Genomic DNA, 26,141 nt, shown 5'->3' with positions numbered 1-26,141 from the left:
GGTAGTTATGGCTACGGATTTAATGTTTTTTTTTTTTTTTTAATCTTTTTAGAATGTGATAATGACTTACAAAATGTGAAAAAGGAAAAAAATTACTGTGTTTTCCCCCTACAAAATACAAGAATAACGGTCATAATATTAGAATTAAAAAAAATATTACATATTCAATTGAAAAAATTATTTTATTTAATTCAAATTCTTTGTTTTTCCGAAAAAATTCTGTCACATGGTGGAGACCTTTATATCATTAAACGATCCTCGCTTTTTTAATAAATAGTGTAGAAATTACTCATACATAAACAAAATACTACTTTGCTCTCATGCTCCCAACTAACCTCTAATGAAATCTCTCTAATCTTTTAAAAATTAATATAACATACAGAAACAACTACATTTAAGTTAACAAAATTCTTATTCAGGGTGCGTAGCCAAATCATTCAACAAAAAATAAGCAACTTTTAAGTACTTTAAGCACTCAAAAAATATTTTTAAGCACTATATACATTAACAAAATGCAAAATAATTTTAAAAGACTTTACATGATCATGATATAAGTTTTTTTCATAGTTTTTGACAAAGAGCTTTTTCTTGATCATATTAGCCATCAAAAAATAATCAAGAGATTTTGCGGCTGGATTTCAGAGGGTGGAAAATGAAGCTTGAAATTGAGAATATCTTGCAAAATGCAGCAGAGTTGCACTTGAAAGTGCAATAATCTCACTGAACCCAGCTCACTTTGCGGACTTGCAAGTACGCTAATATAGATTGTGGTTGAAAGAATTGTGATAACGTTGAATAGAACAATGTGAAAAACACATTTTTGCGTAATACTTGGCGGGAATTGACATGGTAAAGAAAAAATCTAATTTTAGAAAAGGGAAAATTAAGCACTTTTTAAAAACACCAAACAAAAAAAGCACCTTTCAGGGCTTTTAAAAAACGAAAATCGAAAATAAGCACCTTTAAGCACTTTTTAAAAACGCTACGCACCATTTTATTAAGTCAAAATTGCAGGTTTTCGATAACTCAAAAACAAAGTTTAATATAATTGCTTTTAAAATTTATGTGTCATGCAACCATTTTTATATACATAAATATGTATAAATAAAATTTCTGAAAATTAAGGAATTCTCAATTACACGTATGAGTTCACAATTACACTGACACTACTACACTATGGTGATCAGGGGTCTGTCTAGGTTTTTTTAGGTCTGTCTAGGTTTAGAGGTACCTATTCTGTGAAAATCTAGACATATATTGTGAATATGTGATAACTCAAAAACAAAGTTTAATTGCTTTAAAAATTTATGTATCATGCAACCATTTTTATATACATAAATATGTATAAATAAAATTTCTGAAAATTATGGAATTCTCAATTACACGTATGAGTTCACAATTACACTGACACTACTACACTATAGTGATCAGGGGTCTGTCTAGGTTTTTTTAGGTCTGTCTAGGTTTAGAGGTACCTATTCTGTGAAAATCTAGACATATATTGTGAATATGTGATAACTCAAAAACAAAGTTTAATATAATTGCTTTAAAAATTTATGTATCATGCAACCATTTTTATATACATAAATATGTATAAATAAAATTTCTGAAAATTATGGAATTCTCAATTACACGTATGAGTTCACAATTACACTGACACTACTACACTATAGTGATCAGGGGTCTGTCTAGGTTTTTTTAGGTCTGTCTAGGTTTAGAGGTACCTATTCTGTGAAAATCTAGACATATATTGTGAATATGTGATAACTCAAAAACAAAGTTTAATATAATTGCTTTAAAAATTTATGTATCATGCAACCATTTTTATATACATAAATATGTATAAATAAAATTTCTGAAAATTATGGAATTCTCAATTACACGTATGAGTTCACAATTACACTGACACTACTACACTATAGTGATCAGGGGTCTGTCTAGGTTTTTTTAGGTCTGTCTAGGTTTAGAGGTACCTATTCTGTGAAAATCTAGACATATATTGTGAATATGTGATAACTCAAAAACAAAGTTTAATATAATTGCTTTAAAAATTTATGTATCATGCAACCATTTTTATATACATAAATATGTATAAATAAAATTTCTGAAAATTATGGAATTCTCAATTACACGTATGAGTTCACAATTACACTGACACTACTACACTATAGTGATCAGGGGTCTGTCTAGGTTTTTTTAGGTCTGTCTAGGTTTAGAGGTACCTATTCTGTGAAAATCTAGACATATATTGTGAATATGTGATAACTCAAAAACAAAGTTTAATATAATTGCTTTAAAAATTTATGTATCATGCAACCATTTTTATATACATAAATATGTATAAATAAAATTTCTGAAAATTATGGAATTCTCAATTACACGTATGAGTTCACAATTACACTGACACTACTACACTATAGTGATCAGGGGTCTGTCTAGGTTTTTTTAGGTCTGTCTAGGTTTAGAGGTACCTATTCTGTGAAAATCTAGACATATATTGTGAATATGTGATAACTCAAAAACAAAGTTTAATATAATTGCTTTAAAAATTTATGTATCATGCAACCATTTTTATATACATAAATATGTATAAATAAAATTTCTGAAAATTATGGAATTCTCAATTACACGTATGAGTTCACAATTACACTGACACTACTACACTATAGTGATCAGGGGTCTGTCTAGGTTTTTTAGGTCTGTCTAGGTTTAGAGGTACCTATTCTGTGAAAATCTAGACATATATTGTGAAAACTAAAATTTATATCAAAAAATCAACACAAAAATGTGGTAAAGTATGAAAATATTTTCAAAAATTTTCACTACAAATAAAAATCATTTATGACTGTTAAATTTTTATATATTTTTCATCATACATTCAAAAATAATTTTGGCCTTAAAATTGCATCCAAATTTAAAAATCCTTAAAAATCACTGTCCATAGTTAAATTTCAACTTGAATTTAATAAAAACATTTTTAACAGTACTAGCACTAAAAGTTATTTTCCTTATGAGAACATTTTCGACTAGGTCATAATAAAAAAAATTTCAAAGAGAAAAAAAATGTTTCATAAAAAAATAAAGGTCTGTCAGAATAAATTGTCAAAAGTGTTTAAGATAATGTTCCAATGTTTAGAATAATGTTTGAATTTCGACTTCCCGTACAGTTTATAGCGGGAGAGTCTAGTTGTTTCATTTTAAAAAACTCAACGAAAAAAAGCATGCTTTGATATGGCGTAAGCGACTTGTTAGGCTTACCACCTAGCACTATCCGACCAAACACATGCTACTTTTTCTTAAAAAACAGCTTGCGGAAAAGCTCCTCTTTTCCATAGATTGTAACAAGAATGGGGTTTGCATGAGAACTTACTTTTTTTAAAGTATTTTGTGAAACTACAGTTTTTCCTAAAAGTTGAATTTGTGAAGGTACCGCTAAACGGTAGTAAATTTAGCCTGGACAGACCCCTGATGATTGTATTTTAAATTATAGGTTATAACATGCACAATCTAACATGATTATTAACAAAAATTAAATTTTTAGACCAATTTTGTTAAATAATTATTTTTGTAACACCACCAAGTTTGTTAAATAATAATAATAAAAGAATAAGTCTTTCATTTGTTAAGGGACAAGGGAGAGAAACTATTATATTTTTTCAATTGAAAATCTGTGCAAATTTTGTAGAATTTAAACCAATTTAAAAAAAAAAAAAAAAAAAAAGCTTACATGGCATGTTAACTGAAGTTATACACATGTGAATTGCTATTATGACGCAGAAGAATTAGCTTCGCAGATGGTATGTATGAAAAGGGCTTTTTCTTCCCATGCCTGGCTGAGAGCATGGTGGGATCCCGAAAAATCCCGCTGGGTGAAAAGGAGCGTCAGTTACCTTAATTGAAGTGGAAGAAAAAGCGCCAATACCATACAAATCCCGTTCTCGTTGCAATCTATGGAAAAAAAAGGGAGCTCCTCTACAAATCGGTAGCATGTGCTTGGTCAGTTAGTGTGGTGTGGTAAGCCTAACCCGCCGCTTATGCCATAAAGCAACCTTTTCTTTAAAAATGAAATGACAAGGCCTGTCAAGTTTACAGGACGTCAAAATTTGAACTATTGTTTTAAACATTATTCTAAATTTATTCTAATAGACCTTTATTTTTTTTAATGAAACTTTTCTTTTCTCTGAACTTTTAGTGCTACTACTGTTAAATGTATGTTTTTATTAAATTCAAGTTGAAATTTAACTATGGACAATGATTTTACAATAGCAAAAATTATTTTTGAACATATGGGAAAAATAAATACAGAAATTTACCAGTCATAAATGATTTTTATTTGTAGTGACGATTTTCGAAAATATTTTCTTATTTTGCCATATTTTGTGTTGAATTTTTTATATAATTTTTAATTTGCACAAATTATGTCTAAATTTTCACAAAATAGGTACCTCTTAAAAAAAAACCGAGACAGACCCCTGACACGTCATAGAAGACAAAGGAGGGAGAAGAAATGTGAAGACTACATAATTCACTAAAAATAAAATTACAAAACAGTAAATTCTACAAGAAACTTACTTCAAGCTCATTTAATCTCTGCATACGAGGAGTAAACCGGAAATTGTCCACGTCTACAGCAAATGGTGGCTGCCATTCCTGAAAAAAATTTAGGATTTTAGAACTAATCAAATAAACCTACAATTAAATTTTAAAGATACTTATTAAATGTAAATTGTTATCCAAGTATAAAACTATTAATAAATGATGTAAAAATTAGACATTTAAATTAAAGCATTTCTTGTTAGAACTATTTTCTAGCAATAAGCTTCAGTTTAAAACAAAGAGCAAATCAATGAAATATGTATTACTGTTAATTTAAAGGTGTCTAAAAGCTAATTTCTGCTTTCAAATATCACTGCTTTTAAGAAATTTTGTTTGTTAAACTAGACCTATTTACCTTCAGATAGGGGTGTGCAACCTTTCTGAGTGAAGCACAGCAGGTAGAATAACAAAGGGCCGCACAGATATTTAGATACGATAATAGCAAATAATCAAATTTTTATATAAACTTAAGAACTAATTTCTTTTTTATCGGTTAACCTGGAATTTATCAATAATATTTTCATAAAATTAAAAACTTTTAATTATAAAAATTCATTCCAAAATAAAAAGACAGATATTAAAAAAAAAATTTCCCTTTTATCAAAAAATTTATGTATTCAAAAAAATATAAAAATAGGATAAAAGAAATGGGATTTTTTTTTTTTTTTTGTCATATCATTTAGTACAAAAGTCATTTTAAAATAAATTCAAACTTAAAAAAAGAAAAATGTCATCTTCACAGAATGAAAGTATAAAAAATAAATCATTATATACATATTTTAATGAGTAATATTAAGTCAAATTATTTATAGAGCTTAAATAAAAACCAAAAATTAAAATAAAATTATAGTACAAAATAAGAGTCAATATTTATCTGGTAATACTTCAGATAGTATTTATATTTCCATTATTATTAGAGATTTCATGAATTTTAAGTGGGAAATGTCTTCTTTTTCATGAAAAAAATCAGGTAAGTTACAATTTTTTTTTTTTTTAAATTATAAACATTGAGCAGCTTAAAAATTCATGTTTTCCTACACCTCTCCAATTCTTCATGTCATGTTCCATGCCTCGAATTCTTCATAAAGATATTTTCTCACAGAAAATTCACTAAAATTTTTCGCAATAAAATTTCACTAATTTTTTTGCAAAAATGGGTATTAAGTTAAAAATCCAGGATTAGCCACAGATCTTAAAAATTGCAATACAATAAAAAATTAATAATTAAAATGTATTTTCAGATTATAATTAGTAAAACATTTAGTTAGATGCCTAGTTATATTTTAAATGCATTAATGCATACAGCAGTGGCGTAAGCAGAATTTTTTCAAGGGGGGTGTTCATAATTTTTTGAAGCTACTAAAAGAAATTCGAGTATGTAATAAAGCACTATTATTTCCCTAATTTAGATAGCTAGAGAGTTTTGACTTTTTATTTAGACAACATTGTTTAGTTAAATTTTGATTTGATTTTTTAAGTTTAAGAACATAATGTAATATCTTCTCGCATGTAATATCTTCTGAAAAAAGTCCAATGTCATATGGGTGGGAAGTAACACTTTGAGGGCCACTTTCACATTCATCAGATTTTGTTATGCTAGAAACGTTTTCTTCAATGGAAGTATCACATATCTGTACAACAGAAAAACTTACATTGTACTCCGTTCTCCCTTTTATATAATTTTTCACCGCATCTCCAAAATTCTTGAATTGTCACAAAGACGACAGAACGTCTAAGATTCCAGAATCATTGCGTAAAGACCTCGCGAATGACAGCCAGTCTCGAAAACTATCGCGACTGGCAGAATAGAAAGGAGCTTTTCAGTATTCTGAGAAATACAGTGAGATAAAAAGGTAGGCATAAGGCAAATAAAAATATATAGTCTTAAAAAATAATACCCGCATAATTTCTACTAAAATGTTTATTTTTGCCATTTTGTCTGAGCTCAAGGGGGGTGCTCAAACCCCTCCCTTGCGTACGCCACTGGCATACAGATTTAAAACATTCAGAGTAGGAATGCCAAACTTTTTGAGAGAAGGGCCTCTTGTATAACAAGCTAACCAATAAAAAGTAACAAAGCCAAATACATATTAGCTGTAATTATTTTCTTTAAGCATTACAAGTACAAGCCCTAAAGCCTGTCCATCTGCCAACTCAATAATATAAATAAACATAAAATTAATTATGCTTCTAAAAATAAGGAAGGAAAAACTATAATGCTCTGATTTAATTACTCCTTAGTTAAAAATCATAATTTATTATTTCACTTTTAGAAAATGCATAATTTTTTAAAAATACTTTAAGGATTCTTCAATTTTAGCAACAAAAAAAATTAATATATCTAGAATGCAGCCGCATACTACACATTCAAAACTACGATCTTTCATCAAAAATTCTTCAGATGGAGCTGCAAGCTACCTACCAGAGGATGACAGATCTTATTTGGGTTCAAAAAAACCCTTTTTCGAGTAGCTACTTTTTAAAAAAAATGATTCTGTACAGTTTTTTATACCTTCATATAAATTAAGACTGTAAAAGATAACCAATTCCATATTTTCTGTCTCAGTGATTCTGCTAAACTTCGCAAAATACAGATACTTACGACCCAGAATTTACAATTTTCAGGGTCCTTTTTTATTAATAATGTGTCCCTTTGTAAAATATAAATATAAAATAATATAAATCTATATTTTAAAACCATATACAGGGGTGATTGTGAGCCCAAGTCAAAATTCCGCAAAATTTCTTGAGTAAAAAAAAAAGTTTACATCGAAAAATTAGAGAAAAAATTAAACAAGGATTTTTTTTCTTCCTTTTCTCAATATTTCTTAGTTTACTTAAAATACATTTAAAATTTTAGATACACCTATACCATTTGCACATACCTATGATGACCTGGAGAAGTAATTGAAATTTACAAATATGCCTTTTTTTCTTGAGTTTATGATTATAATAACTATTTACTGATAAAAAAATATTAATCTTGAATATAAGCTTATAAAGCATTTGGCTCTCCTTTACAAACAAGTAAAATAAACTGTGTTTTTAAGTTCCACCTTTGAAAATTTGATTTCAGGAAACTTTTGTGATCAATGATTTTTTAAAACGTCTGAACCTTCAATCTCCGGAAACTTCCGGATCACAGTTAGCGAAAAATCGGGAAATCCGGATTTTTTCCGGAGCACAATCAGCCCTGCATACATAAAAAGTATTGAAGGAAAAATTATGTGATTAGTAATTTAGTCAGTTATTTACCAAACAATTCACAACAAAATTTCTTTATCAATTCAACTAAAAATTACTTTAATTTTCTCCTTCTGTTATTAATACAGAAAAAATAGTAACTTTTGTTTTTCTAAATTTTGTTTAATCTTCCTCACATAAATCTTCGAAATCAATTTATTTTAATATAGGAGAATTACCCATACCCAGTACGTAATATAACATATCTTCAGAATCCTTTATGATTTTTGGCATATGTGCCATAACGAATAAGAGAAATCACTGCTGTCTATAACAGTTACACACTCCAAGAGGTCAAAAACTAAGTCAGGTCATAATATGCATAAAATTATGAAGAAAAAAAAACTATTATATTTTAAAAAAGTATGATTTATACAGGGTTCCCACTCAATTTCAGAAAAAAAATTCTCTGATTTTTCCAGGTATACCAGGTAAAGTTCAATGAAAACTGAGACCGTATTTTCATCAGAAAATTTTGATTATTTTATTTGTAATGTGAAACATTAGATTTCCTGTGTATAAAAATAACATTAAATGAGGATGGAAACACATTAGCTTGACTAAAATGTGAAATTTTTACAAAAAATAATTGTAATAGATGTTAGAATTATTTAACTCAACTTTCAATAACTGATTACTAATACTGACAATTTTAAGGTTTCCAGGTTTTTTTAAAATATTGCAACTTTCCCTGACTATTCCCAGATTTTCCCTGACCCGTAGGAACCCTGTTTATAGAGGTCCAGGATAAAGGAGAATATAAAATATTTAGAGATAACAATGAAATGGGGATATTTCCGTATCGTGATCTGTTGCACCAATGTAAATCGCCAAGGTGCCAAATAGATTTCAAACTAGGAAATTTTTTTTAAAAAAAACATGTAGATGTAGAATGGCTACGAAATACACCTATCAAGTTTGTCCCTTTGTGTGATGTTTTTTTTTTTTTTTTTTAAGTTTGCCTCCTGCCGCTGCCCAGAAGTTGCCAGAACTTGGCGATAATTCTGCCACAGATCATGATAAGGAAACCTCCCCAATAAAATCACATATTTTTTAAACAGGATTTCTACTTACTTAAATTATGAAAAATAACTTAAAGGTAAAAAGAATGCAAAATCTCTGTTCCTTGCAATATTAAAACTTTTTACAAGTAGAAAACAATAAGTAACATACATTCAAAATGATATTTAAGGGCAGAAATACCTTAACTTAGTTGGGCTCTAAAAATTTTAAAACTAAGATTAATATTTTTGCTAGACATATTCCAATTATCTTGTTATTCTTGTAAATTTTTCATAGAGTATAATATTATTCTCATAAACCCCATAATTTTTTCAAAGGATAATTAAATAAAAAATTTAAAATATTCCACGAGAAGAATACTCCCGAATTCAAAATCTTTTAACATAATTAAAAACATAACAACATAATTAGGACAACAGAGACATTAAAAATAGTTGGTATGAAATAACGAAAGATAAAATAAGAGAGTTTCATCTGCGAATAGAAATCCGCTTTTGTAGCACTTCTTCGAATTAATGGCGATCATATGCTGAATGACTAAAAGACAATTAGTCAATTTACTCCAAATAAATTGACATTCATAAAGAATAAATTTTAAAAATATCATTCACAGATGAATTTAGCATACCGGGGGAGGTTTTATTTTGCATATACCAGTCTGTTCAGCAATAGGTCTGATTTTTGCAATGTAGGCTAGAGGATCTTTAAACTCTTCAGCTGTTGGTTCAAAAACAGGGGCCTCGGGAGGAGGTTTAAACTCAAAATCTACAGCATTCATTTCACTGCTTCAAATTCTAAATAGCCAGAAAAATTAAAAGTACACATATTGGCTATTAATAATGATACTTAAAATTTTTTCGGTGACATAATGTCCATATCACAATCTAAAATCAACAATCACAAACTTCATTTCCCAAACATAGCAAACAAAAAATACTTTACACGAAATGACTCGGAGAACATAATCAAATCACAAATCTCTATTTACATAGAAGGAAAAATAACAATTTTTTTTCTATTTTAACCGCTGGAAGCGCTGCAAAGTGTGAACATAAGAGCTCCATAAAAATAAAAATTCAGTACTATTTAAATTCTTTCATTGATTTAAATGATTATTTAAATAATTTTAAAATAAAGGCAAATTTTTTCTCCGACATTTTTTCAAAATTAGAATCAAGCTATAAGCTATAACTCAGAGCTAATTTAATAAAATTAACTGTTCCCGTAATCGTAGTCCATTTTTCAATATTTACGTGAAAAAAATTTTCTCATAGCGAATTCGTCATCAAATTCAAAAATTATAACTATCAGACTGTAAGTCTTATTTAGTTGAATAGATGTTTTTTTATTCCAAAACTATTGCTTGTTTTTCACTTTAAAATCTTTTGAAATTCGCTTGTTTACTATGATATACTTGTTTATTGTGATCTGGCTTACAGCATGTTTGTTAACCCAATATATTCACTATTTCATAAAGAAAGATTCATTATAATATTTATGCTTATTTTAATACCTAATACTTGTTTGTGAATTCATGTAATCGATTAAAATTTATGCTTAACTTGCGCTAAATTATTATCGTAAACATTCAAATCGTGCCGAAATATCGAATATTTTTAATTTATCATGCTCATTCTTATTTTAATCTGGTAGTATTACTTTCTTAAAAAAGAATTTCATCCTCCAGAAGAAGGAACCGGTTCATTACCAGAGAAACAAAAATTAATTACGGAAAATACATGAGCTACTGTATAGATAATGGTAGCGTAACTACCACTGCAATTATTAAACATCAATTCACTTGTATGTAATCGACATGCTAACTCGATTCTATCTTGATGTACCTTTTGATCGATGAAGGTTAGCATGGTCGATTACTCTCCCCACTATATCTATTAATTTATCCTGCTTAAAAAAAGTGTATGCTGATTAATTGAGTCACTGACAAGATGATCTTTAAAACATTTGTTTTATAAGTCTATGGACGTAAGTTAATTAATAACTGTGAAACTGTTCATAAATAATGTGGTAAAACTTTTTTTAAAATCTTGTATTTGGATATTTCCATATGGATACTTCTTCACACAAACTCAGCCGTCAAATATTAAAAAATGAAAACATTAGAGGTTTTGTTTCTTGAAACTTTCATTGAACAACTAATCCATTTTTGGATTTACAATTAGTATTGATATTCAACTAGTAGCCTAGTAATTTTGAACCGAACTTAAGAGACAAGGGATTTCCTAGATCAAGCATCAGGACAAACTTATCTTTGCAGAGCAATTAACTCATGCATGTAAATTATAATCAAAAAATTTTTCTTATAACAAAAACAAGTTTTGGGTTTTTTAACATATATCTTTTTCCCCATTATCTATATAAATATTTTTAGTATGATTACAATCAAATGAGAAAAAAAGGAATTTCCTCAAAAGATTTCACTGTTATAAGTTCAATTTCTAACGTGAATGTTTTTTGCCTCAAGCAAATTAATTTTTAATTCTTTATATATCATTACATTCCTTTAATGCAGTTATCCTTCCACTTATGTAGTTATCACCATGCTATATTTTTAAATATCTGTATGACAAAATTTAAATTAAATTATTAAAATTGAGGGGGGAAATGTTTTGCTTGTTCTTATCTAATAAAAAATTTAATGAAGTTGTATAAAATTTTTATTTCTTTCTTAGTTTTTTAAAATTTCAATGTTTGACAGATCTTCGATCCAGTATTAACGATGCCAGTATTATGGATTTATATATTGTATATTTATCCCTTTAGCCTAAGAAAACCACACCAAATTAAACTCGAAAAAGCTATTTTTTTAAAGACATTAAAAAAAAAGGCTAGTGTATCAATTATTTGTTTGTTGTCTACTCTAGTTATTTATATGCCTGTTTTTATAGTGTTTTAATGTGGTTCGAGCAACTACCCATGTAGAAATATCCCTTAAATACCTATATAATCATATTTCAATATAATATCTTTATCAGGGTTGCAAAAAACCTGTGTTTTTCTAGAAAAACCCAACCCAGGTGGGTTTTTTATGTTTTAATGGAATTTTTTTCTGAAGAGAGTGCAGGGATAAGTACCTTATTTTAAAACAGCCTATTTTAATATTAATAAATTTTAATTTTATAAATTGACTTAACATATAGGTAATTAATAATTAATACAAATAAATTGATGCAAAATTCTAAAAAAAGTTTCCTCTGAAATCACTATACAAAATGTTATATGTATTCACACACATCCCACATTTGAAACTTATTTTAACGCAGGATTACTTTTTATTTATATTTTAGTCTTAAAAAATATTTGAGGAAAATATTTTATTTGCATAGAAAGCGAATCAAAGGCACTGACTAATCAATGGCCATACAGTCAAATCTAGCCAGCAAGGTGACTCACGCGTCTCCAACATATTTAGTTTTTTCACCATAGGTTAGTTTTTTTAGGCTAGACTAGCTCTTCAATATAACAAGGGATAAAAAAGAAATCAATCTTAGAAAAACCCAGTAAAACCCACATTAGGGTGGGTTTTTCAGAGTAGGTTTTACCCAGCAAAACCTGGGTGGGTTTTACTGGGTAGGTGGGTTTTTTGCAACCCTGATCTTTATTGACAATGAAGCTACTGTATATTTACAAGGATTTTTAGATTCTTGTATTAGCAGCTGTGTATTCATGGGATTCAATTTTTTTCTTTGTTTTTCACCTGATTAAAGTGAAATCTCCAGGAAAGACCCTTTTTATGTTGCGTAGCGTCCACTTAGGAAGCAGGGAATTTTTTCCATACCATTTGTGTTGGAGAAAACCTTTAGGAAAGACCGTCAAAACCTCCTCCAGGCGACCGTGCAAACTTCTGCACCAAATTTGAAAAAGATCAAATAAGAAAACACGCAGAAAAAAAATTCAAAGCAAAAAATAATAACAAATCAAATAAGTTGATTAAAATCTATCCGAAATATTCATGTGAGTCTCTTATTTAGAAAGCTATTTCATTTTGGCCATCGCTGAAAGAGATCTACAACCTTATGTTGCAGACAAAGTGTGCCAAAGATGATGCTATCAACGGTTTATTTTAAGAGTTGAAAGCTAAATTGGGGGAAAAAAGTTATTTTAGTAAAAATTTAGCATCTCAAAGAAACCTCTTTACATTTTTTAAAGCTAACCAATTTTTTAGATGTAAATTTAAATACAAACTTAAACAAAAAACATGACTGTTCATTTATTTGAAATAGTACTATTCATAATTGGTAAGTTTGTTAAATCAATAGAGGTAACCCCCTAAGAACGAACAACCCCTATAATGACCATTTTACTGCGGAACAGAGAGGGGTCGCTCCTGAGAGTTTTCACTGTACTGCGACTGTAACCTATTTACTACTGAAGTTTTTCATACTAATCTAACATAAATTTACGTGCCTATTTCGATAGATACTGAATTTTTTCTTGTTTTTTGGTCCATTCTAGGGAATTGAAAATTTGAAACCTCTATCTATCGAGCATTATCTTCCGCAAAAAACTATTTTGATGTACTAATTTTAATGAATTATTTTTGAGATACTTCTTGTTTTCAGTTCAAAAAGTTCTATATTGTAATGAAATGATAATGTTTTACTTAAAAAGAAAAAAATAAGGTTTATAAAGAATAGAAATAGCATGTGTCATTCCTTTTTTTTTTTTTTTTTTTTTAATCTTAAAAAAAAAAAATTTTTTTTAGATAACATTAGTTGGCATGCTTAATTGTATCCACTTTTTACCATAGTTTAAATTACTATAATTGCATTTTTTATTCATTATTTTTTTTTACAGTATCAGTCGTCAAAATAAATTTCTTTTTTTGTTTTCAACACTGAAATGCCTTTTATTAATATAGCATATTATTAATATTATTTTAATAGATAATATTAGGTGAATGTCAACATATTTTTTTATGGAATTATTTATTTTTAAATTTATGTGTGTGTAATAATTTGTCTTTGACTTTTAAATATAGATATTAAATCAAGATGAGTAGTAGATTTTTTGCAACTGGGTCTGAGTCTGAAAGTGAATCTTCATCTTCAGAAGAAGAGCAGATTCCACAAAAACAACAGGGAATAACATCGTAAGTATTTGTATTATTATCAACAACAACAAAAAAAATTATTCTCTGGAAAAATTTTTTTAATGACAAGTTTGGTAAAAATAAATTTAAAAAAAGGCACATTTATTTGTATACTTAGTAAAAGAATTTGTTTGGTAAAATTTTTTAAATACTCATTTTCTATATTTAGGAACATGTTATACATTACAATATTAATTTTGTCGACCAAATCTTTAAATAAGGCAGTCTTCAGTTAAAAAAGGTATTTTGTAATTTCTTTCCCATGTTAATATTTCTTGAATGTCATGTAACTTGTTCTTTCATTAGGCTCTATAATCATTTTTAATATTTCTCTATAACTGTATTAAATAACATTAAATATTTCATACACATAGGGTGTGTAGAGAGTAAGTTATTTGTCTAAATACCTAAGAAAATTCCAATAGTGTTCAAATAAATATGTACAAAATTCAGTACTTGAACATTAATTTATTGTTCTTTCAATGATTTATTTTTATGAATATTCCTTCTTGAAAACTCCTTCGAGTATACAAAGTTATCTACCAAAATTGTGATCTGTCCAAGGGTGCACGGTGTCAGTCCTCGTTAAACTGTAAGTGGTCAATTTTGCAAGCAAGTCGCCAGGCTACCAAAGGGGGTGAGCCATCCCTTCTGCAGAGACTCTAAAGTGAGATGGCATGTTTTAGGATCATCCTCAGGGAAGTTTCCCTGACCGACTCCAAAAAATCCAGTTTGCAGCTTCAGTGCGACTATTTATATCAAATTACTACTACTCAAATCATACTTAATTTTTATATAAATAATAATGAAAAATTATAAATAAGAAATCATTATAAAAAAAAATTTGTAGAATTCTAAAATAAAACTTAATCAATGATTTGCAATAAAAAGCCTACAGTTTTCTAAATTTTTCCCGTTCAAGCCTTGACTATGTAATAATAAGTTATTAATAATAGCGATAATACTAAACTGCTTAATAAAATATTACTAAATTGCTATATTATATTGGTTTTAAATTTTTTACTGGGGCTCTTAAAATGTCATGTAAATATGTTATAAATAAATTTATCTTATCAATGAAATAAATCATTATTACAATAAATGTCATATAAAGATTATTAAAATGCAAATGGTATTTTTCTTTTTTTGTTATTAAAATTTCAAAAGTACTTTGAGAGCTTTCTTCCATTTTTTTAAAATCTAATTTTATATGTTTTATCTATTATAATGTTTAATTTGTTTTTTTAGGACTTTCACTTTCAGTGATGAAGAAGAAGAACAAAAACGTGTTGTGCGCAGCGAGCGAGAGAAAAGGTATCTACATGGTTTTTCACACTCAATAATTTCAAATTATTTTAAAATAATTTGATTCTGTTATTTTATGTATAATTTTTTTTCTTCATATTATCATTATGACTGTTTATAGTCTTTTCTTCTTCTTTTTTTCCTTTTCATTATATAAAATTGTAAATTATTGACCTGCAATATACATAATCATAATATACCTCGTGAAGAAAAACCTTTAAGTGGCCCTGTTTAGGCTGTTTTACTGCAGCTTACAATTTTCTTTTATGCTATCAATGCTTAAATTATATGTAATGCCAGATTTCAATTTTTTTTATTCCTTCTAAAACTGATCATAAGCTTTGATAATGAGTATTATCTTTATTTAATTTTTAAAAAAAAGCTAATTTATGTAAAGATTATTTTCTTAAGTGTCTTGTTTCCTTTTTTTTTTTCTCAAGATTTTGCAGTGTAAAATTTACTGTCTTTGCCTTTCAATCACTAATTAAATCTTCTCAAGAAGTGTATAGTTTATATTTTTGAAAAAATTATGTACATTATAATTATTTTGTTAATCTTTATTTAAAATTTTTAATTATTGAAAGAAGTCCTAAGAAATATCATCTGATACTGCCTACTTTTTCCTACATTTAACTTAGTTATGGTTTGAAGTATTGATGCTTTTTTTCTTCCCACAAAATGCTTTTTTTTTTTTTTTTTTCCTGTTTTAAAGAATACAGTAAATTTTTGATTAAAAAGCTGATGAGTTCTAGAACTTATTATTTGTGTGTTTAGTATAGCCATTTTCTTGTAATTGCTAAAAGAATTATATGTATAAAATTGTAATAGACAAATAAAAATAAATTTTCTGTGCTGTTTTGTTTGAAATTATAGTCATTAAATATGTAAAAAAAAAAAACATACAGCCTTGTGTTTGATTACTACACAATATCTTCTGTTATTTAGTACAGTAGGGAACCGATTATCCGGAACGATCGGGACCATCGCTATTCCGGATAACTGATTTTTCCGGTTTTCTGAATCGCTACAAAAAGACGTTTTTTTTTTATTGTTAAACCCAACTAAAAAAAAATATTTGGTAATAATCTTAAAAAGAAGAAAAAACGTTGAAGTAATACACTAATGATTATTTCCAAAATGATTGTAAGGTAAACATCTTTCAAAAAAAGAAAGAAAAATCCTAAAATTTTATGAGGAAAAAAAATTTTTTTTTAAATGGCCGGAAAATGTATCGAATTTCGTTCCGGTTTTTTGGTTTTCCGGTTTTCTGAATTCCGGATAACGGGTTCTGTACTGTATTAAAATAAGTCTAGGCAGTATGCACCTAAAGAAATGCCATACGTCATAAGATTTTTATTACATAAAGATTTTATCTATGTTTAAGAAAGTTATATTTAAGCTTCTCTGTTACATATGTTATAAAATACGATAATAACATAAGTTTACTTTTTTTTTATTAACTATGTTTTGATTCAAAAGAGTTAAGCCATTATCTGAGCAAGTTAGCCCAATGTTTCTGTATAAAATATTTATAATTTCTTTTTCAAAAAAAATTCTATTATACTTGATACATTTTTTTAGATATGAAGACCTGATTGAAATTATAAAGTTGATTAGGAATCATAAGAAAATCAAGGATATGAGTAAACTCTTAACAAGTAAGTTTATTAATTCTTTCATTGTACTTCTGTCTATTTTATTGTTAACCTTTTTTTCTATAAAGAAGTCCATTAATTCCATTTAGTTTTTCAGAGTTAATTGAATTATTTAAAAGTTTCAATGGTTTTTTTTTGTGTGCATATTTACTGCAATATTTTGTCTGTTTAAGCACTAATAATTTGTTAGCTAATTCTTTATTATTATATACTATTCATTATGTATACATGAGAATTTGCAAATTCTGAATTGTCGAGTGCTGAAAATTGGCTGAAGCAAAGTAATGACAATAAGTTAAAACTTGTGAAACTACAAAATTTAATGTATTATTTATAAATCAAATTGTTTTTTAATAACTCCAAAAAATTGTAAGATGGAATATTAATTTAAAAAAAAAAAAAAGAAAAGTTAAATGCAATGTAGAAGAATTAAGTACTTAATCTAATCTCATCAATGGGAAAGTTGGTGATATTTGTTAACTTCCCCCCCCCCCCTCCGTTCTAAATGTTGATGCTGGTGATAGATCAATCTAACACAGTGTTCTCCCTAAGCATTTTTAGATGTACGGCTTGCCCTGCCAACCCTTCAATGCACCCTTTTTTATTAAAAAAAATAACTGTCATTGCTTAAAGATACTGCCTTTTTATTAATATTCCATTTAAAAAATTAATTCCCTGTTTAAATAATAAGTAAACACTGGTATAAAATTATCTGTTTATGGGTTCAATTCTTATTGCTATTACAAATATTTATTTTCTTAGTATTATTCATAACTGGTTAAATTGGTATAAGTTTCTCTCTCTCTCTTTTTTTTTAGGGACGGTATATTAATTTAAGTAATTTTAAAATTATTTTTTAAATACCTTTAAATGTTCATTGTCTCATAATTTGCAGTTTAAAGTATAGAAAAAAGCTTTCAAGTTGTTTATCAATTAATTCTTTTTTTAGTTTACTTTTTTTGAAAAAAATTGTGCACAGTGATTGTCTTTTAGGATTTCTTTAACTGTAAAAGTTCAGTTATTATGTAATTTTTCTATTTTTAAGGTATTGATTTAGTGAGTGCCCTTTCAAAACTCAGAGTGCCCTTTTTTATGAGAGAGTGTCCTTTTTTTTATTCTTGGGGAGAGCTCTGTCTAAAGTTAAACCATATTTGTCACATCATTCAGTAGAGCATTTTTGGTTAATAAAGAAAAAACCAACATTACCATTTAAACAATAAAACTGTTTTATCCTATTTTGCCATATAGTAGTTGTTAAATGCTTGCAAAAGATGTCACCCCTGAAGAAAAAAAAAAGTGACTTATCACTATTTTACCCAGAGCCTGTCATTTGAAATATAATAATACTAAATTTTATTGAATATATTGGCTAATGTTTATCATCTTTAATGAAAATGTTGTTTGTGTATTTGAATTAACAAATCTCGATGTTTTATGCTTACAGGTTTTGAAAATTTAACTCGAGCATATATCAAGGCTCGTCCTGTTATTGAAAAAGAGGAGCGAGGAAACGTTCCCAAATTCTACACTAAGTGTCTAGTTGAACTAGAAGATTTTGTGGTTGAAGTGAGTTTTAAAAAATAACATTTCATTTTGATTATGATTATTGAAAGTAAATATGCACCAATTAAAATTAGTATTAAAAAGTAAAGTTGAAATGATTTATATCAAAGTATGTAACTGATTTCAATGATAGTGTCCTTTATCTATTTTCATTGACTCTTCTCTGAAATGATATTTTGTATAATATTTTTTCTATTTGTGTATTTTTTCACATTTAAAAATTCTCATTTCAATCCTATTCCATTTCAACCTTTGCAATCCTATTTCAATTTACTATAGAATTCATTATGGTTTTTTGATTTAGTGTCTTTGGGATTAATATTAAATCGCATATAAATTATCTGTATTGAGTAAGCTTTCTATTTCTTACTTTTCAAGTTAAAGACATAATTTTTTAGGTAGAAACAAGCAAAATGTCAAAGTTATGGTAACTCATTTGAGTTTGTGTTTTTTTTTTAATGAATCTTATAAATAGTCCTGCTTATTAAATAAAGACTATTTTTCACCCTTGATCTTATTTAAATTTTAAAATCTCGTAATTAAAGTGAAAAGAAGCCAAAAATACATAAGCGGACTGAAGATTTAAAAGTTTTGAAGTTAATTCTATAGTCATCAAAACTGTTAAGATTTTCCAATAATTAAATATTGCTTTTGATTTTGTTACTGCCTAATCAGTTTTTTGGTTTAACAATCATTTTTCTTTTTGCATACTGAAATATATATATATATTTCCATGAGCTCATACTATTTTCTAAGATGAACCACATTTTCTTATCTGTAATTTAGTGTTGGGCAGATACTGAGTCAAGAAAAAAACTCTCAAAAAGCAATTCCTCCTCACTTGCAAAGCTACGACAACAACTTAGAAAGTATAATAAAGATTTTGAAAATGAAATTGCTGCCTACCGAGAAAAACCTGATGCCGAAGATGAAGATAGAGAGGATGATGAGGAACTTGGTAATTTGTTAAAATATAATTAAATAGTCAAACAAAATTGCTTTATGATTTATTCTTAACCGAGGGTGAGGTATACATACTATTTTTTGCTGGAATAAAAATGCTTATTTATTATAATTAATATTAATTAGTTTATAATTTAGTTACTAACAAAAATGGCAACTTACTGATATCAAATTATTACAATATTGTATCAAATTATTATTATTAGAGTCTGATATGTCTGATGATGATGACGAAAAAGCTACTGATTTCTTTAAGAAGCCGACAAAAGCAGAAAAAGAAGATGTTAAGTCTAAGCCTGTAAGAGGATCTGATGATGACGTAAGTTCCTTTGAATCTTTAATAAATGTGTGTTGTAACACTCATAAAATTGCTGGTTATTAAAACTTAGTGTTTAGTGTTTTTACAGTTCAATGTAAAGAAAAAATAACTATTTTTATTGATATCTGTCATATTTACTAATTTTATTGAATATCCTCCATTTAATGTTCTTGATTATTATATATCTTATTAATTCTTTGAAGATTCTAGTAGTTAAATATTCAATAGCTTCATTCAAGTTTATCAGATTTTGACTAAGTGTTTGAAAAGTTTGTATAATCTGTAAATTTTAATATGTTGATTTAAAATTAATTTTTTACTTCTAAATCCTATTTTTACTTACAAAAGACTTCAAACTTGTATTGATATTTTATTTGCATAATTTTAGATTTTTGGGGAGATTACTGTTTTAAAGTAAATTTTGTCTTTCATTTAAATAAAACTCAGGAAAATAAATAACACAGTGTAATAAATGTAACATGGAATCAACTTCAAGCCAGCCTAACAATTGATTACGTACTTTTGTCATTACACTTTAAATGTTTTTATTACAACAATGTAATTATGTCTTTCTTTTTTAAAGGATTCAGATGATGATTCGATTGACTGGGGATCATCTTCAGATGAAGAAAGCTCACTCTCTACAGATGATGAAAAATACGGTGGAAATCTAGCAACAAAATTTTTAAAAAAGTATTGTTATTTTAAGTTTGAACAGTTTTGAACACTTGCCCCTCTTTTTTTTTTTCTTCTTGTTAGTCAAAAATCTTTGTTAATGATAAAATTTAAAGTGTTGTATAAAAAGTAAGATGGTATCCATAAAATATTAATTAAATATGTGAAATCGCTTTAACCTTAACTTTGTATCTCACTTTCAAAACATTTTGAAACACTTTTAAACTAATTTAAATGAATATCTTTTTATTAAACCTTAAATATACTTGAAAGTAAATCTGTAGTTTCCTTAATTTTTTTTTTTTCATTATACAAGTACAATTAAACCTATTTTTGTTTTTACGTTGTAACGCTAATAACAATAAGGATTTAATATATTTTTAATGCAACAATTGAGTGTGTGAAGGGGGAGCAAGTAACTTAGCATACAACGGCAGAGGTGGGTTATTAATTTTGAAAAGTATTCAGCTGTAAGGCATGCATTTTTTAGCATGAAAGAAAACTTTCAGTTTTGTAATTTTATTTTGAAATAATAAGACTAATAACTTTCAATGCCTTTTTTTGCTTCTAGCACATCCTTTTAATGCTAACTCTGCTATATTTTTCCCCCCAGTTTCTCCTGGTTTAACCAAAATATGTTCCTCATTTTTTGTTGTAATTTAAAAAAAACAATTTTTGATAGGAATGTTTTACTGCTGTTTAAATTAACTTTACATCTATTATTCAAAATTATAGATCAAATGAGAATAAAATATAAAGATGTTTTATGTTTGTCACAAGTGCAGAGTTAATTTAATATCTTTGTATTATATTTCTCTCTATTGATTTAAAAATCCCTGAATATAGATAGATTGTTATATATCTCTATTATAGATTGTTCAATAATATTATGCAATAGTTATCTTAAGGTTTCCTTTGTATTGTGAAATCTGATTAGTGTTGATGGTTGTGACTGACTGTAAGATTTGATTTTGATTAAGTGATGCAGAAAAGGAAGGAAAAAAGAAAAACATTTTGCTAAATCAAATAAATAGACACACCCTTCAGGCTCTAAAGTTTTCTTCATCTGTAGCACCTTTTTTCCTCCCCAAATCATTTTGTTTTTTATTCTTAGTTTCTAATCTGGAGGGATTTTATCATACTTGGGTTTTGTTATTAAACTATCCCACTGTTTTTCTTTTTTTAATTTGGTGCATTTCAATGACAATTTTTACGATTAAAACGAAAATAACTAGGTTAAAGTCACAAAAAAGGGCCACAAGCTGTTCCAGCCCTCTTATTTTTTAGTTATTTAATCTAATATCAAGGCCAATGAGAATTACAGTAATATTTCTTAGCATCACTCGTTAAAATTGCCTATGCTATACATTGTGTATGATATATGTTTTTAAAAAGGCCACTTTTATACTTTCATGTCAGGGTGACAGGACAGAGAATTTTATCATCTAGAAAAGTCAGGAAAATGTAAAGATATAATAACTAAAATGCCCTAACTGTCAAAAGAAGATTTTGAGTTTGAGGTACCTGAAAGTCTAATATTTTTCACACAAAAAATTTTTGTAATTTTTTTAAAACAGATTTTTTATTAACTCTAATAGCAAAAAAAATAAGGCATGAAAAAATACTTAATATTAAAATTTGTTGCAAAAATCATGAAGATTATTTTTTCTGTGTATTTATGACCACCCTGTATTAAACGTAAAGGATTGTCAATATTTTTTGTTTCTTTTTAAGGCCTGGTGAAAAAGATGATACAAAGGAAGTGACTAAGCGTGAGAAAAAACGAGACAAGGAACGTAAAGAAAGGAAAAAAGGCGATGATGATGATGAAGGCTGGGAAGAAGTTAAAGGAGGTGCCCCCATCATTATGGTACTATATTTGTTTTCATTTTTAAGTACTTTCGTAAATTTCAAATGATATCATAAATTGTGATTTATCATTGTTTTCCTTGTAGTATTGTCGCTAAACATACCTACCTGTCAATTCTCCTGTCTTTTAATGAAGACTCCCGTATGCCAATCTCCTGTTTACCTGTATATTCTCAATTTTCTCCGATGTTGAAGATATTTTTAAAAAATCTGGCTATAAAACAGCTAATGGCAAAAATACTTTTATTCCTCAACAGATGGTGTTATTGCCCGTACTGCAGTATGTTGAGTGCTTATAGTTTAAGTAATTATAAATAATAGTTTAAAAAAATCTTCTTTGCATTAAGATTTACATACATATTTTTTACTTCGCTAAATGTAAGTGCTTATGTTATTCCCAATTTTGAATTTCTCTTTTTGACTTACATGATTATGCATGATGTAACAAAACTTGACTCGTTACCGGAAAAATGTCGCGAGTAAAACTCCGTTTTTTTATTTCTCCAATGTTGGCAGGTATGGCTGAATTTAATCGCGTAAAAGTCTACCAAAATCTAAATGTGCTGATATGTTTTGTCTAATCAAAAAAAAAATTCTCCTGCCACTGAGTTTGAGACTGTGTACTTCTGTAAAAGATAATCTGTAGAAACATATTTCAAAAGGAGGAGCCCTTGAACATTTATTGCACACCCCTTTTTGAAATAATTTAATCTTACAACCATAATCACTGACAGTGCTCTTGACAACTTGCGAGAAAGTTCTTCAATTAAGGAGATGGTGCTTCGACTTTGTGGATTGTCTTTTTTTCCCCTACAATTTTTATAACCTTATAGGAATTCCATCACAAAATCATTATATGCCGTCAATATATATATATTTATTAAATATGAATGTGTTTTATGTTAATTGCAATAATTTTTCTATAGAAAATTAAATGTATTATATGATGTTTTAGGAAAAACCAAAAATGTTTGCTAAAGATGCTGAAATTAACCATCAAGTAGTGCTGAAAAAGTTTAATGAAATCTTAGCCGCAAGAGGTAAAAAGGGGACTGACCGCAGTGAACAAATTGAGCTGCTTACTGAACTCATGAGTGTCTGTGAGGCCCATAATTTAGGCTCTGGGATCCTATTAAAAATTATGTTCGCCATCATTGCTGCTATTTATGACTACAATCCAAATATAGCAACTTGCATGAAAGGTGATATGTGGCAAAAGTAAGTATCTATTGTAGCATTAAAGATTACTTAGAAAAATGTACTTGTTTTTACTATCCTTTTTTGTAGATTATTTTTAATTAATAGTGATTTTTAACAGGTTATTTTAGAGGTAAAACCGGGTTTCTGCACACCTGGAAAAATATAAATTTCGGTATTGAAAGAAATTAGTCATGAAATGTCATTAAAGATTTTTTTTTTTTTAAATCATGGAAAGTCATGGATTTTGTTTGCCAAGGTCTAATTTTTAAAATGGATTCCACCCCCCAATTTCATGATGTTCCGAATATCTAAATTTCTAACAAAATCCACACTCACAGTCATATTTTATTAAAATATAAAATGTTTTTATAATGTTCCTTAAAAATTATGGTGTTCTTTCAAAAAATGAAAGAAGAAACAATTATCTTTTTAAACTTCTGTGATTTAAAATTCTAGCTGAAGCAAGGCAGTCATTGGAGAAATTTTTTATTCCCAAATGAGAACAGAAAAATCAGGAGTATAGAATGTAATTCTGCAGAAAAAAAGACGATTTTTTTTTTTTTTTTTTACTTTTGTATTTTTTTAGCTATTTTATTGCTTCAACTTTTTCTTTACTCTGTTTTTTTAATTAAACGTCTATAAATATGAAAATGCAGAGTGTAACAGTTTTAGTTATACCTATCATTTCAATTAATATTATTGTAAAGCTTTTTTTAATTTATTATTGGGTTTTTAGAGCAGAAAATAGTAACTTAAGTCATGAAAAATTCTTGTAATTAGTCATGGATTTGAAAATCTAAAATGTAGCAGATTTCCTGAAAAAATGTCTTTTATAAGCTTTTTAAACATAATATTTCTAAGTTTCCATTAAAAAATAAACTATAATTTTCATTTAATTACTTAGATGCCTGGATTATATAAACATGCTACTGGATATATTAATAGAAAATCCAAACATAGTTGTTGGGGAGCACATTTCTGAAGAATCTGAACAACTAGCTGTACAGCCATACAGGGTAAAAGGCTGTTGTTTGACTGTTGTTGAACGAATGGATGAAGAGTTTACTAAAATGTTACAGGTAATGCTAAGTTAAAAAGCAATTGTTTCATTAATTTTTAATACTATGTTTTGATTTATCTTTATAGCATCAGTTAAATTTCTTTTTTGACCCTGTCGTATCAATGTCGAAAGTCATGTTTTTGCCTGGCTCGAAATGCCTGTGCTGAAGCATTGCGCGTAGCGTTTTTAAAAAGTTCTTAAAGGTGCTTATTTTCGTTTGTTTTTTTTTAAACCTTTAAGGGAGCTTTTTCCTGGGGTGTTTTTAAAAAGTGCTTTATTTTCCCTTTTTGAAAATAAGATTTTTTTCCTTCACCATGTCGATTTTCTCTGTATATTATGCAGGTGCGTGGTTTTCACATTGTTCTATTCTACTTTTTCACAATTAATTTGGGCGTACTGTCGGTCCGTAACGTATGATAGCACCAATCATTTTAAATGTTTGGTGAAATACCTGGGAGTGACTGCTGAGCTGGGTTTGGTGAGATTCTTGCACTCTCATGTGCAACTCTGCCGCATTTTGCAATGTTTTCTCAATTTCAGGCTATATTCCCCACCCTCTGAAATCGAACCGAAAAATCTTTCGATATTTTATGGTGGCTAATATAATCAAGAAAAGAGTTCTTTGTCAGAAACTAGTTATTTTATCATGATCATGTAAAGTGTTTTAAAATTATTTTGCATTTTGTTAATGTATATTGTGCTTAAAAATATTTTTTGAGTGCTTAAAAAGTACTTTAAAGGTGCCTATTTTTTGTTGAGATATTTGGCTACGCACCCTGTAAAGCTTGGATGTCTGGTTGAATTGCACTTTTCTCTTGTTAAGTCTTACTTATATGGAATCCACTCTAATGTACCATTCCTAATATTTTGAAATTAGTATTGATGCAAAATTGTGTTAAAATTTTAGGAGCTAAATGTCTTTATTTGTGCATCATTATGCTGCTCTTTAGTTAAGTGTGTTTTTACTTAAAAGTAAACCTATATTTCAACTTAAAAGTATGATTTTTTTTAGAGTATGTAGAAATTTAATTTGTGAAACTACTTGTACAATTCATATTATGTTCTAGTTGTTTCCAAATTTAATTTTTTTTTTCATCAAGATTTCAAATTTTTTTTCCTTCCCCAAATAGGGTTGCGATGCTCATTCTCCTGAATATGTTGAAAGATTAAAAGATGAAACTGCTGTTTGTGCTATCATTGAAAGACTCCAAGGTTATCTTGAAGGCAGGGGTACACCATCCGAACTCTGTCGCATTTACTTAAGACGTGTTGAGCATTATTATTATAAGGTAAGTTGCTAACATTTTTTTAAAAACTTTTACAGAAAAAATTTAAATGCATAAATTTTCATTGTTTTTGTTTTTTCATGTAATCTAAATAATTATAAAAACTTTTTGTGTTAGCTTTAAAATAAAATATTGTAATTTCTAAATAAGTAACATTAGCTGATCATAGCTAGGCTTTGTTCACTGTTTCTAGACAGGTTTTTGATGATTTTAAACATAGTAACATAGCTGCTGCATAGCTCTACTTGATTTTTCAGTAGACTACTGGATT

At 27.8% G+C, this 26,141-nt stretch overlaps 2 protein-coding genes across 9 annotated transcripts in view; one reads left to right on the top strand and one right to left on the bottom strand.

The window, feature by feature from the left end:
* Kdm5 (Lysine demethylase 5) overlaps positions 1-9,848 on the bottom strand; it is a 65,720-nt gene extending 55,872 nt beyond the window's left edge. For 4 of the 8 annotated variants that reach the window (XM_087169315.1, XM_087169317.1, XM_087169316.1 and 1 more), the window contains exons 1-2: positions 9,491-9,848; positions 4,573-4,650 (exon numbers count right to left, since the gene is read on the bottom strand). In XM_087169315.1, coding sequence (XP_087025441.1) covers positions 4,573-4,650; positions 9,491-9,640 — 228 coding nt within the window. In that variant the 5' untranslated portion in view covers positions 9,641-9,848. The remainder of the gene's footprint in view (positions 1-4,572; positions 4,651-9,490) is intronic. The other 4 variants (XM_087169312.1, XM_087169314.1, XM_087169311.1 and 1 more) reach the window with 2 other exon arrangements.
* A 40-nt stretch (positions 9,849-9,888) lies between these two features.
* The window catches only part of eIF3c (eukaryotic translation initiation factor 3 subunit c), a 41,608-nt gene continuing 25,355 nt past the window's right edge, over positions 9,889-26,141 (top strand). Inside the window, exons 1-12 of the mRNA XM_043050366.3 lie at positions 9,889-10,176; positions 13,865-13,975; positions 15,224-15,289; positions 16,862-16,938; positions 18,380-18,501; positions 19,285-19,456; positions 19,668-19,780; positions 20,364-20,473; positions 22,190-22,325; positions 23,280-23,542; positions 24,429-24,603; positions 25,715-25,873. Coding sequence (XP_042906300.1) covers positions 13,878-13,975; positions 15,224-15,289; positions 16,862-16,938; positions 18,380-18,501; positions 19,285-19,456; positions 19,668-19,780; positions 20,364-20,473; positions 22,190-22,325; positions 23,280-23,542; positions 24,429-24,603; positions 25,715-25,873 — 1,491 coding nt within the window. The 5' untranslated portion in view covers positions 9,889-10,176; positions 13,865-13,877. The remainder of the gene's footprint in view (positions 10,177-13,864; positions 13,976-15,223; positions 15,290-16,861; positions 16,939-18,379; positions 18,502-19,284; positions 19,457-19,667; positions 19,781-20,363; positions 20,474-22,189; positions 22,326-23,279; positions 23,543-24,428; positions 24,604-25,714; positions 25,874-26,141) is intronic.

The sequence above is a fragment of the Parasteatoda tepidariorum genome, chromosome 8 (assembly GCF_982258835.1).
Source record: "Parasteatoda tepidariorum strain Cologne lab strain chromosome 8, Ptep-v5.0, whole genome shotgun sequence".
NCBI classification, from domain to species: Eukaryota; Metazoa; Arthropoda; class Arachnida; order Araneae; family Theridiidae; genus Parasteatoda; species Parasteatoda tepidariorum.
This window is presented reverse-complemented; position numbering and strand designations above follow the sequence as displayed.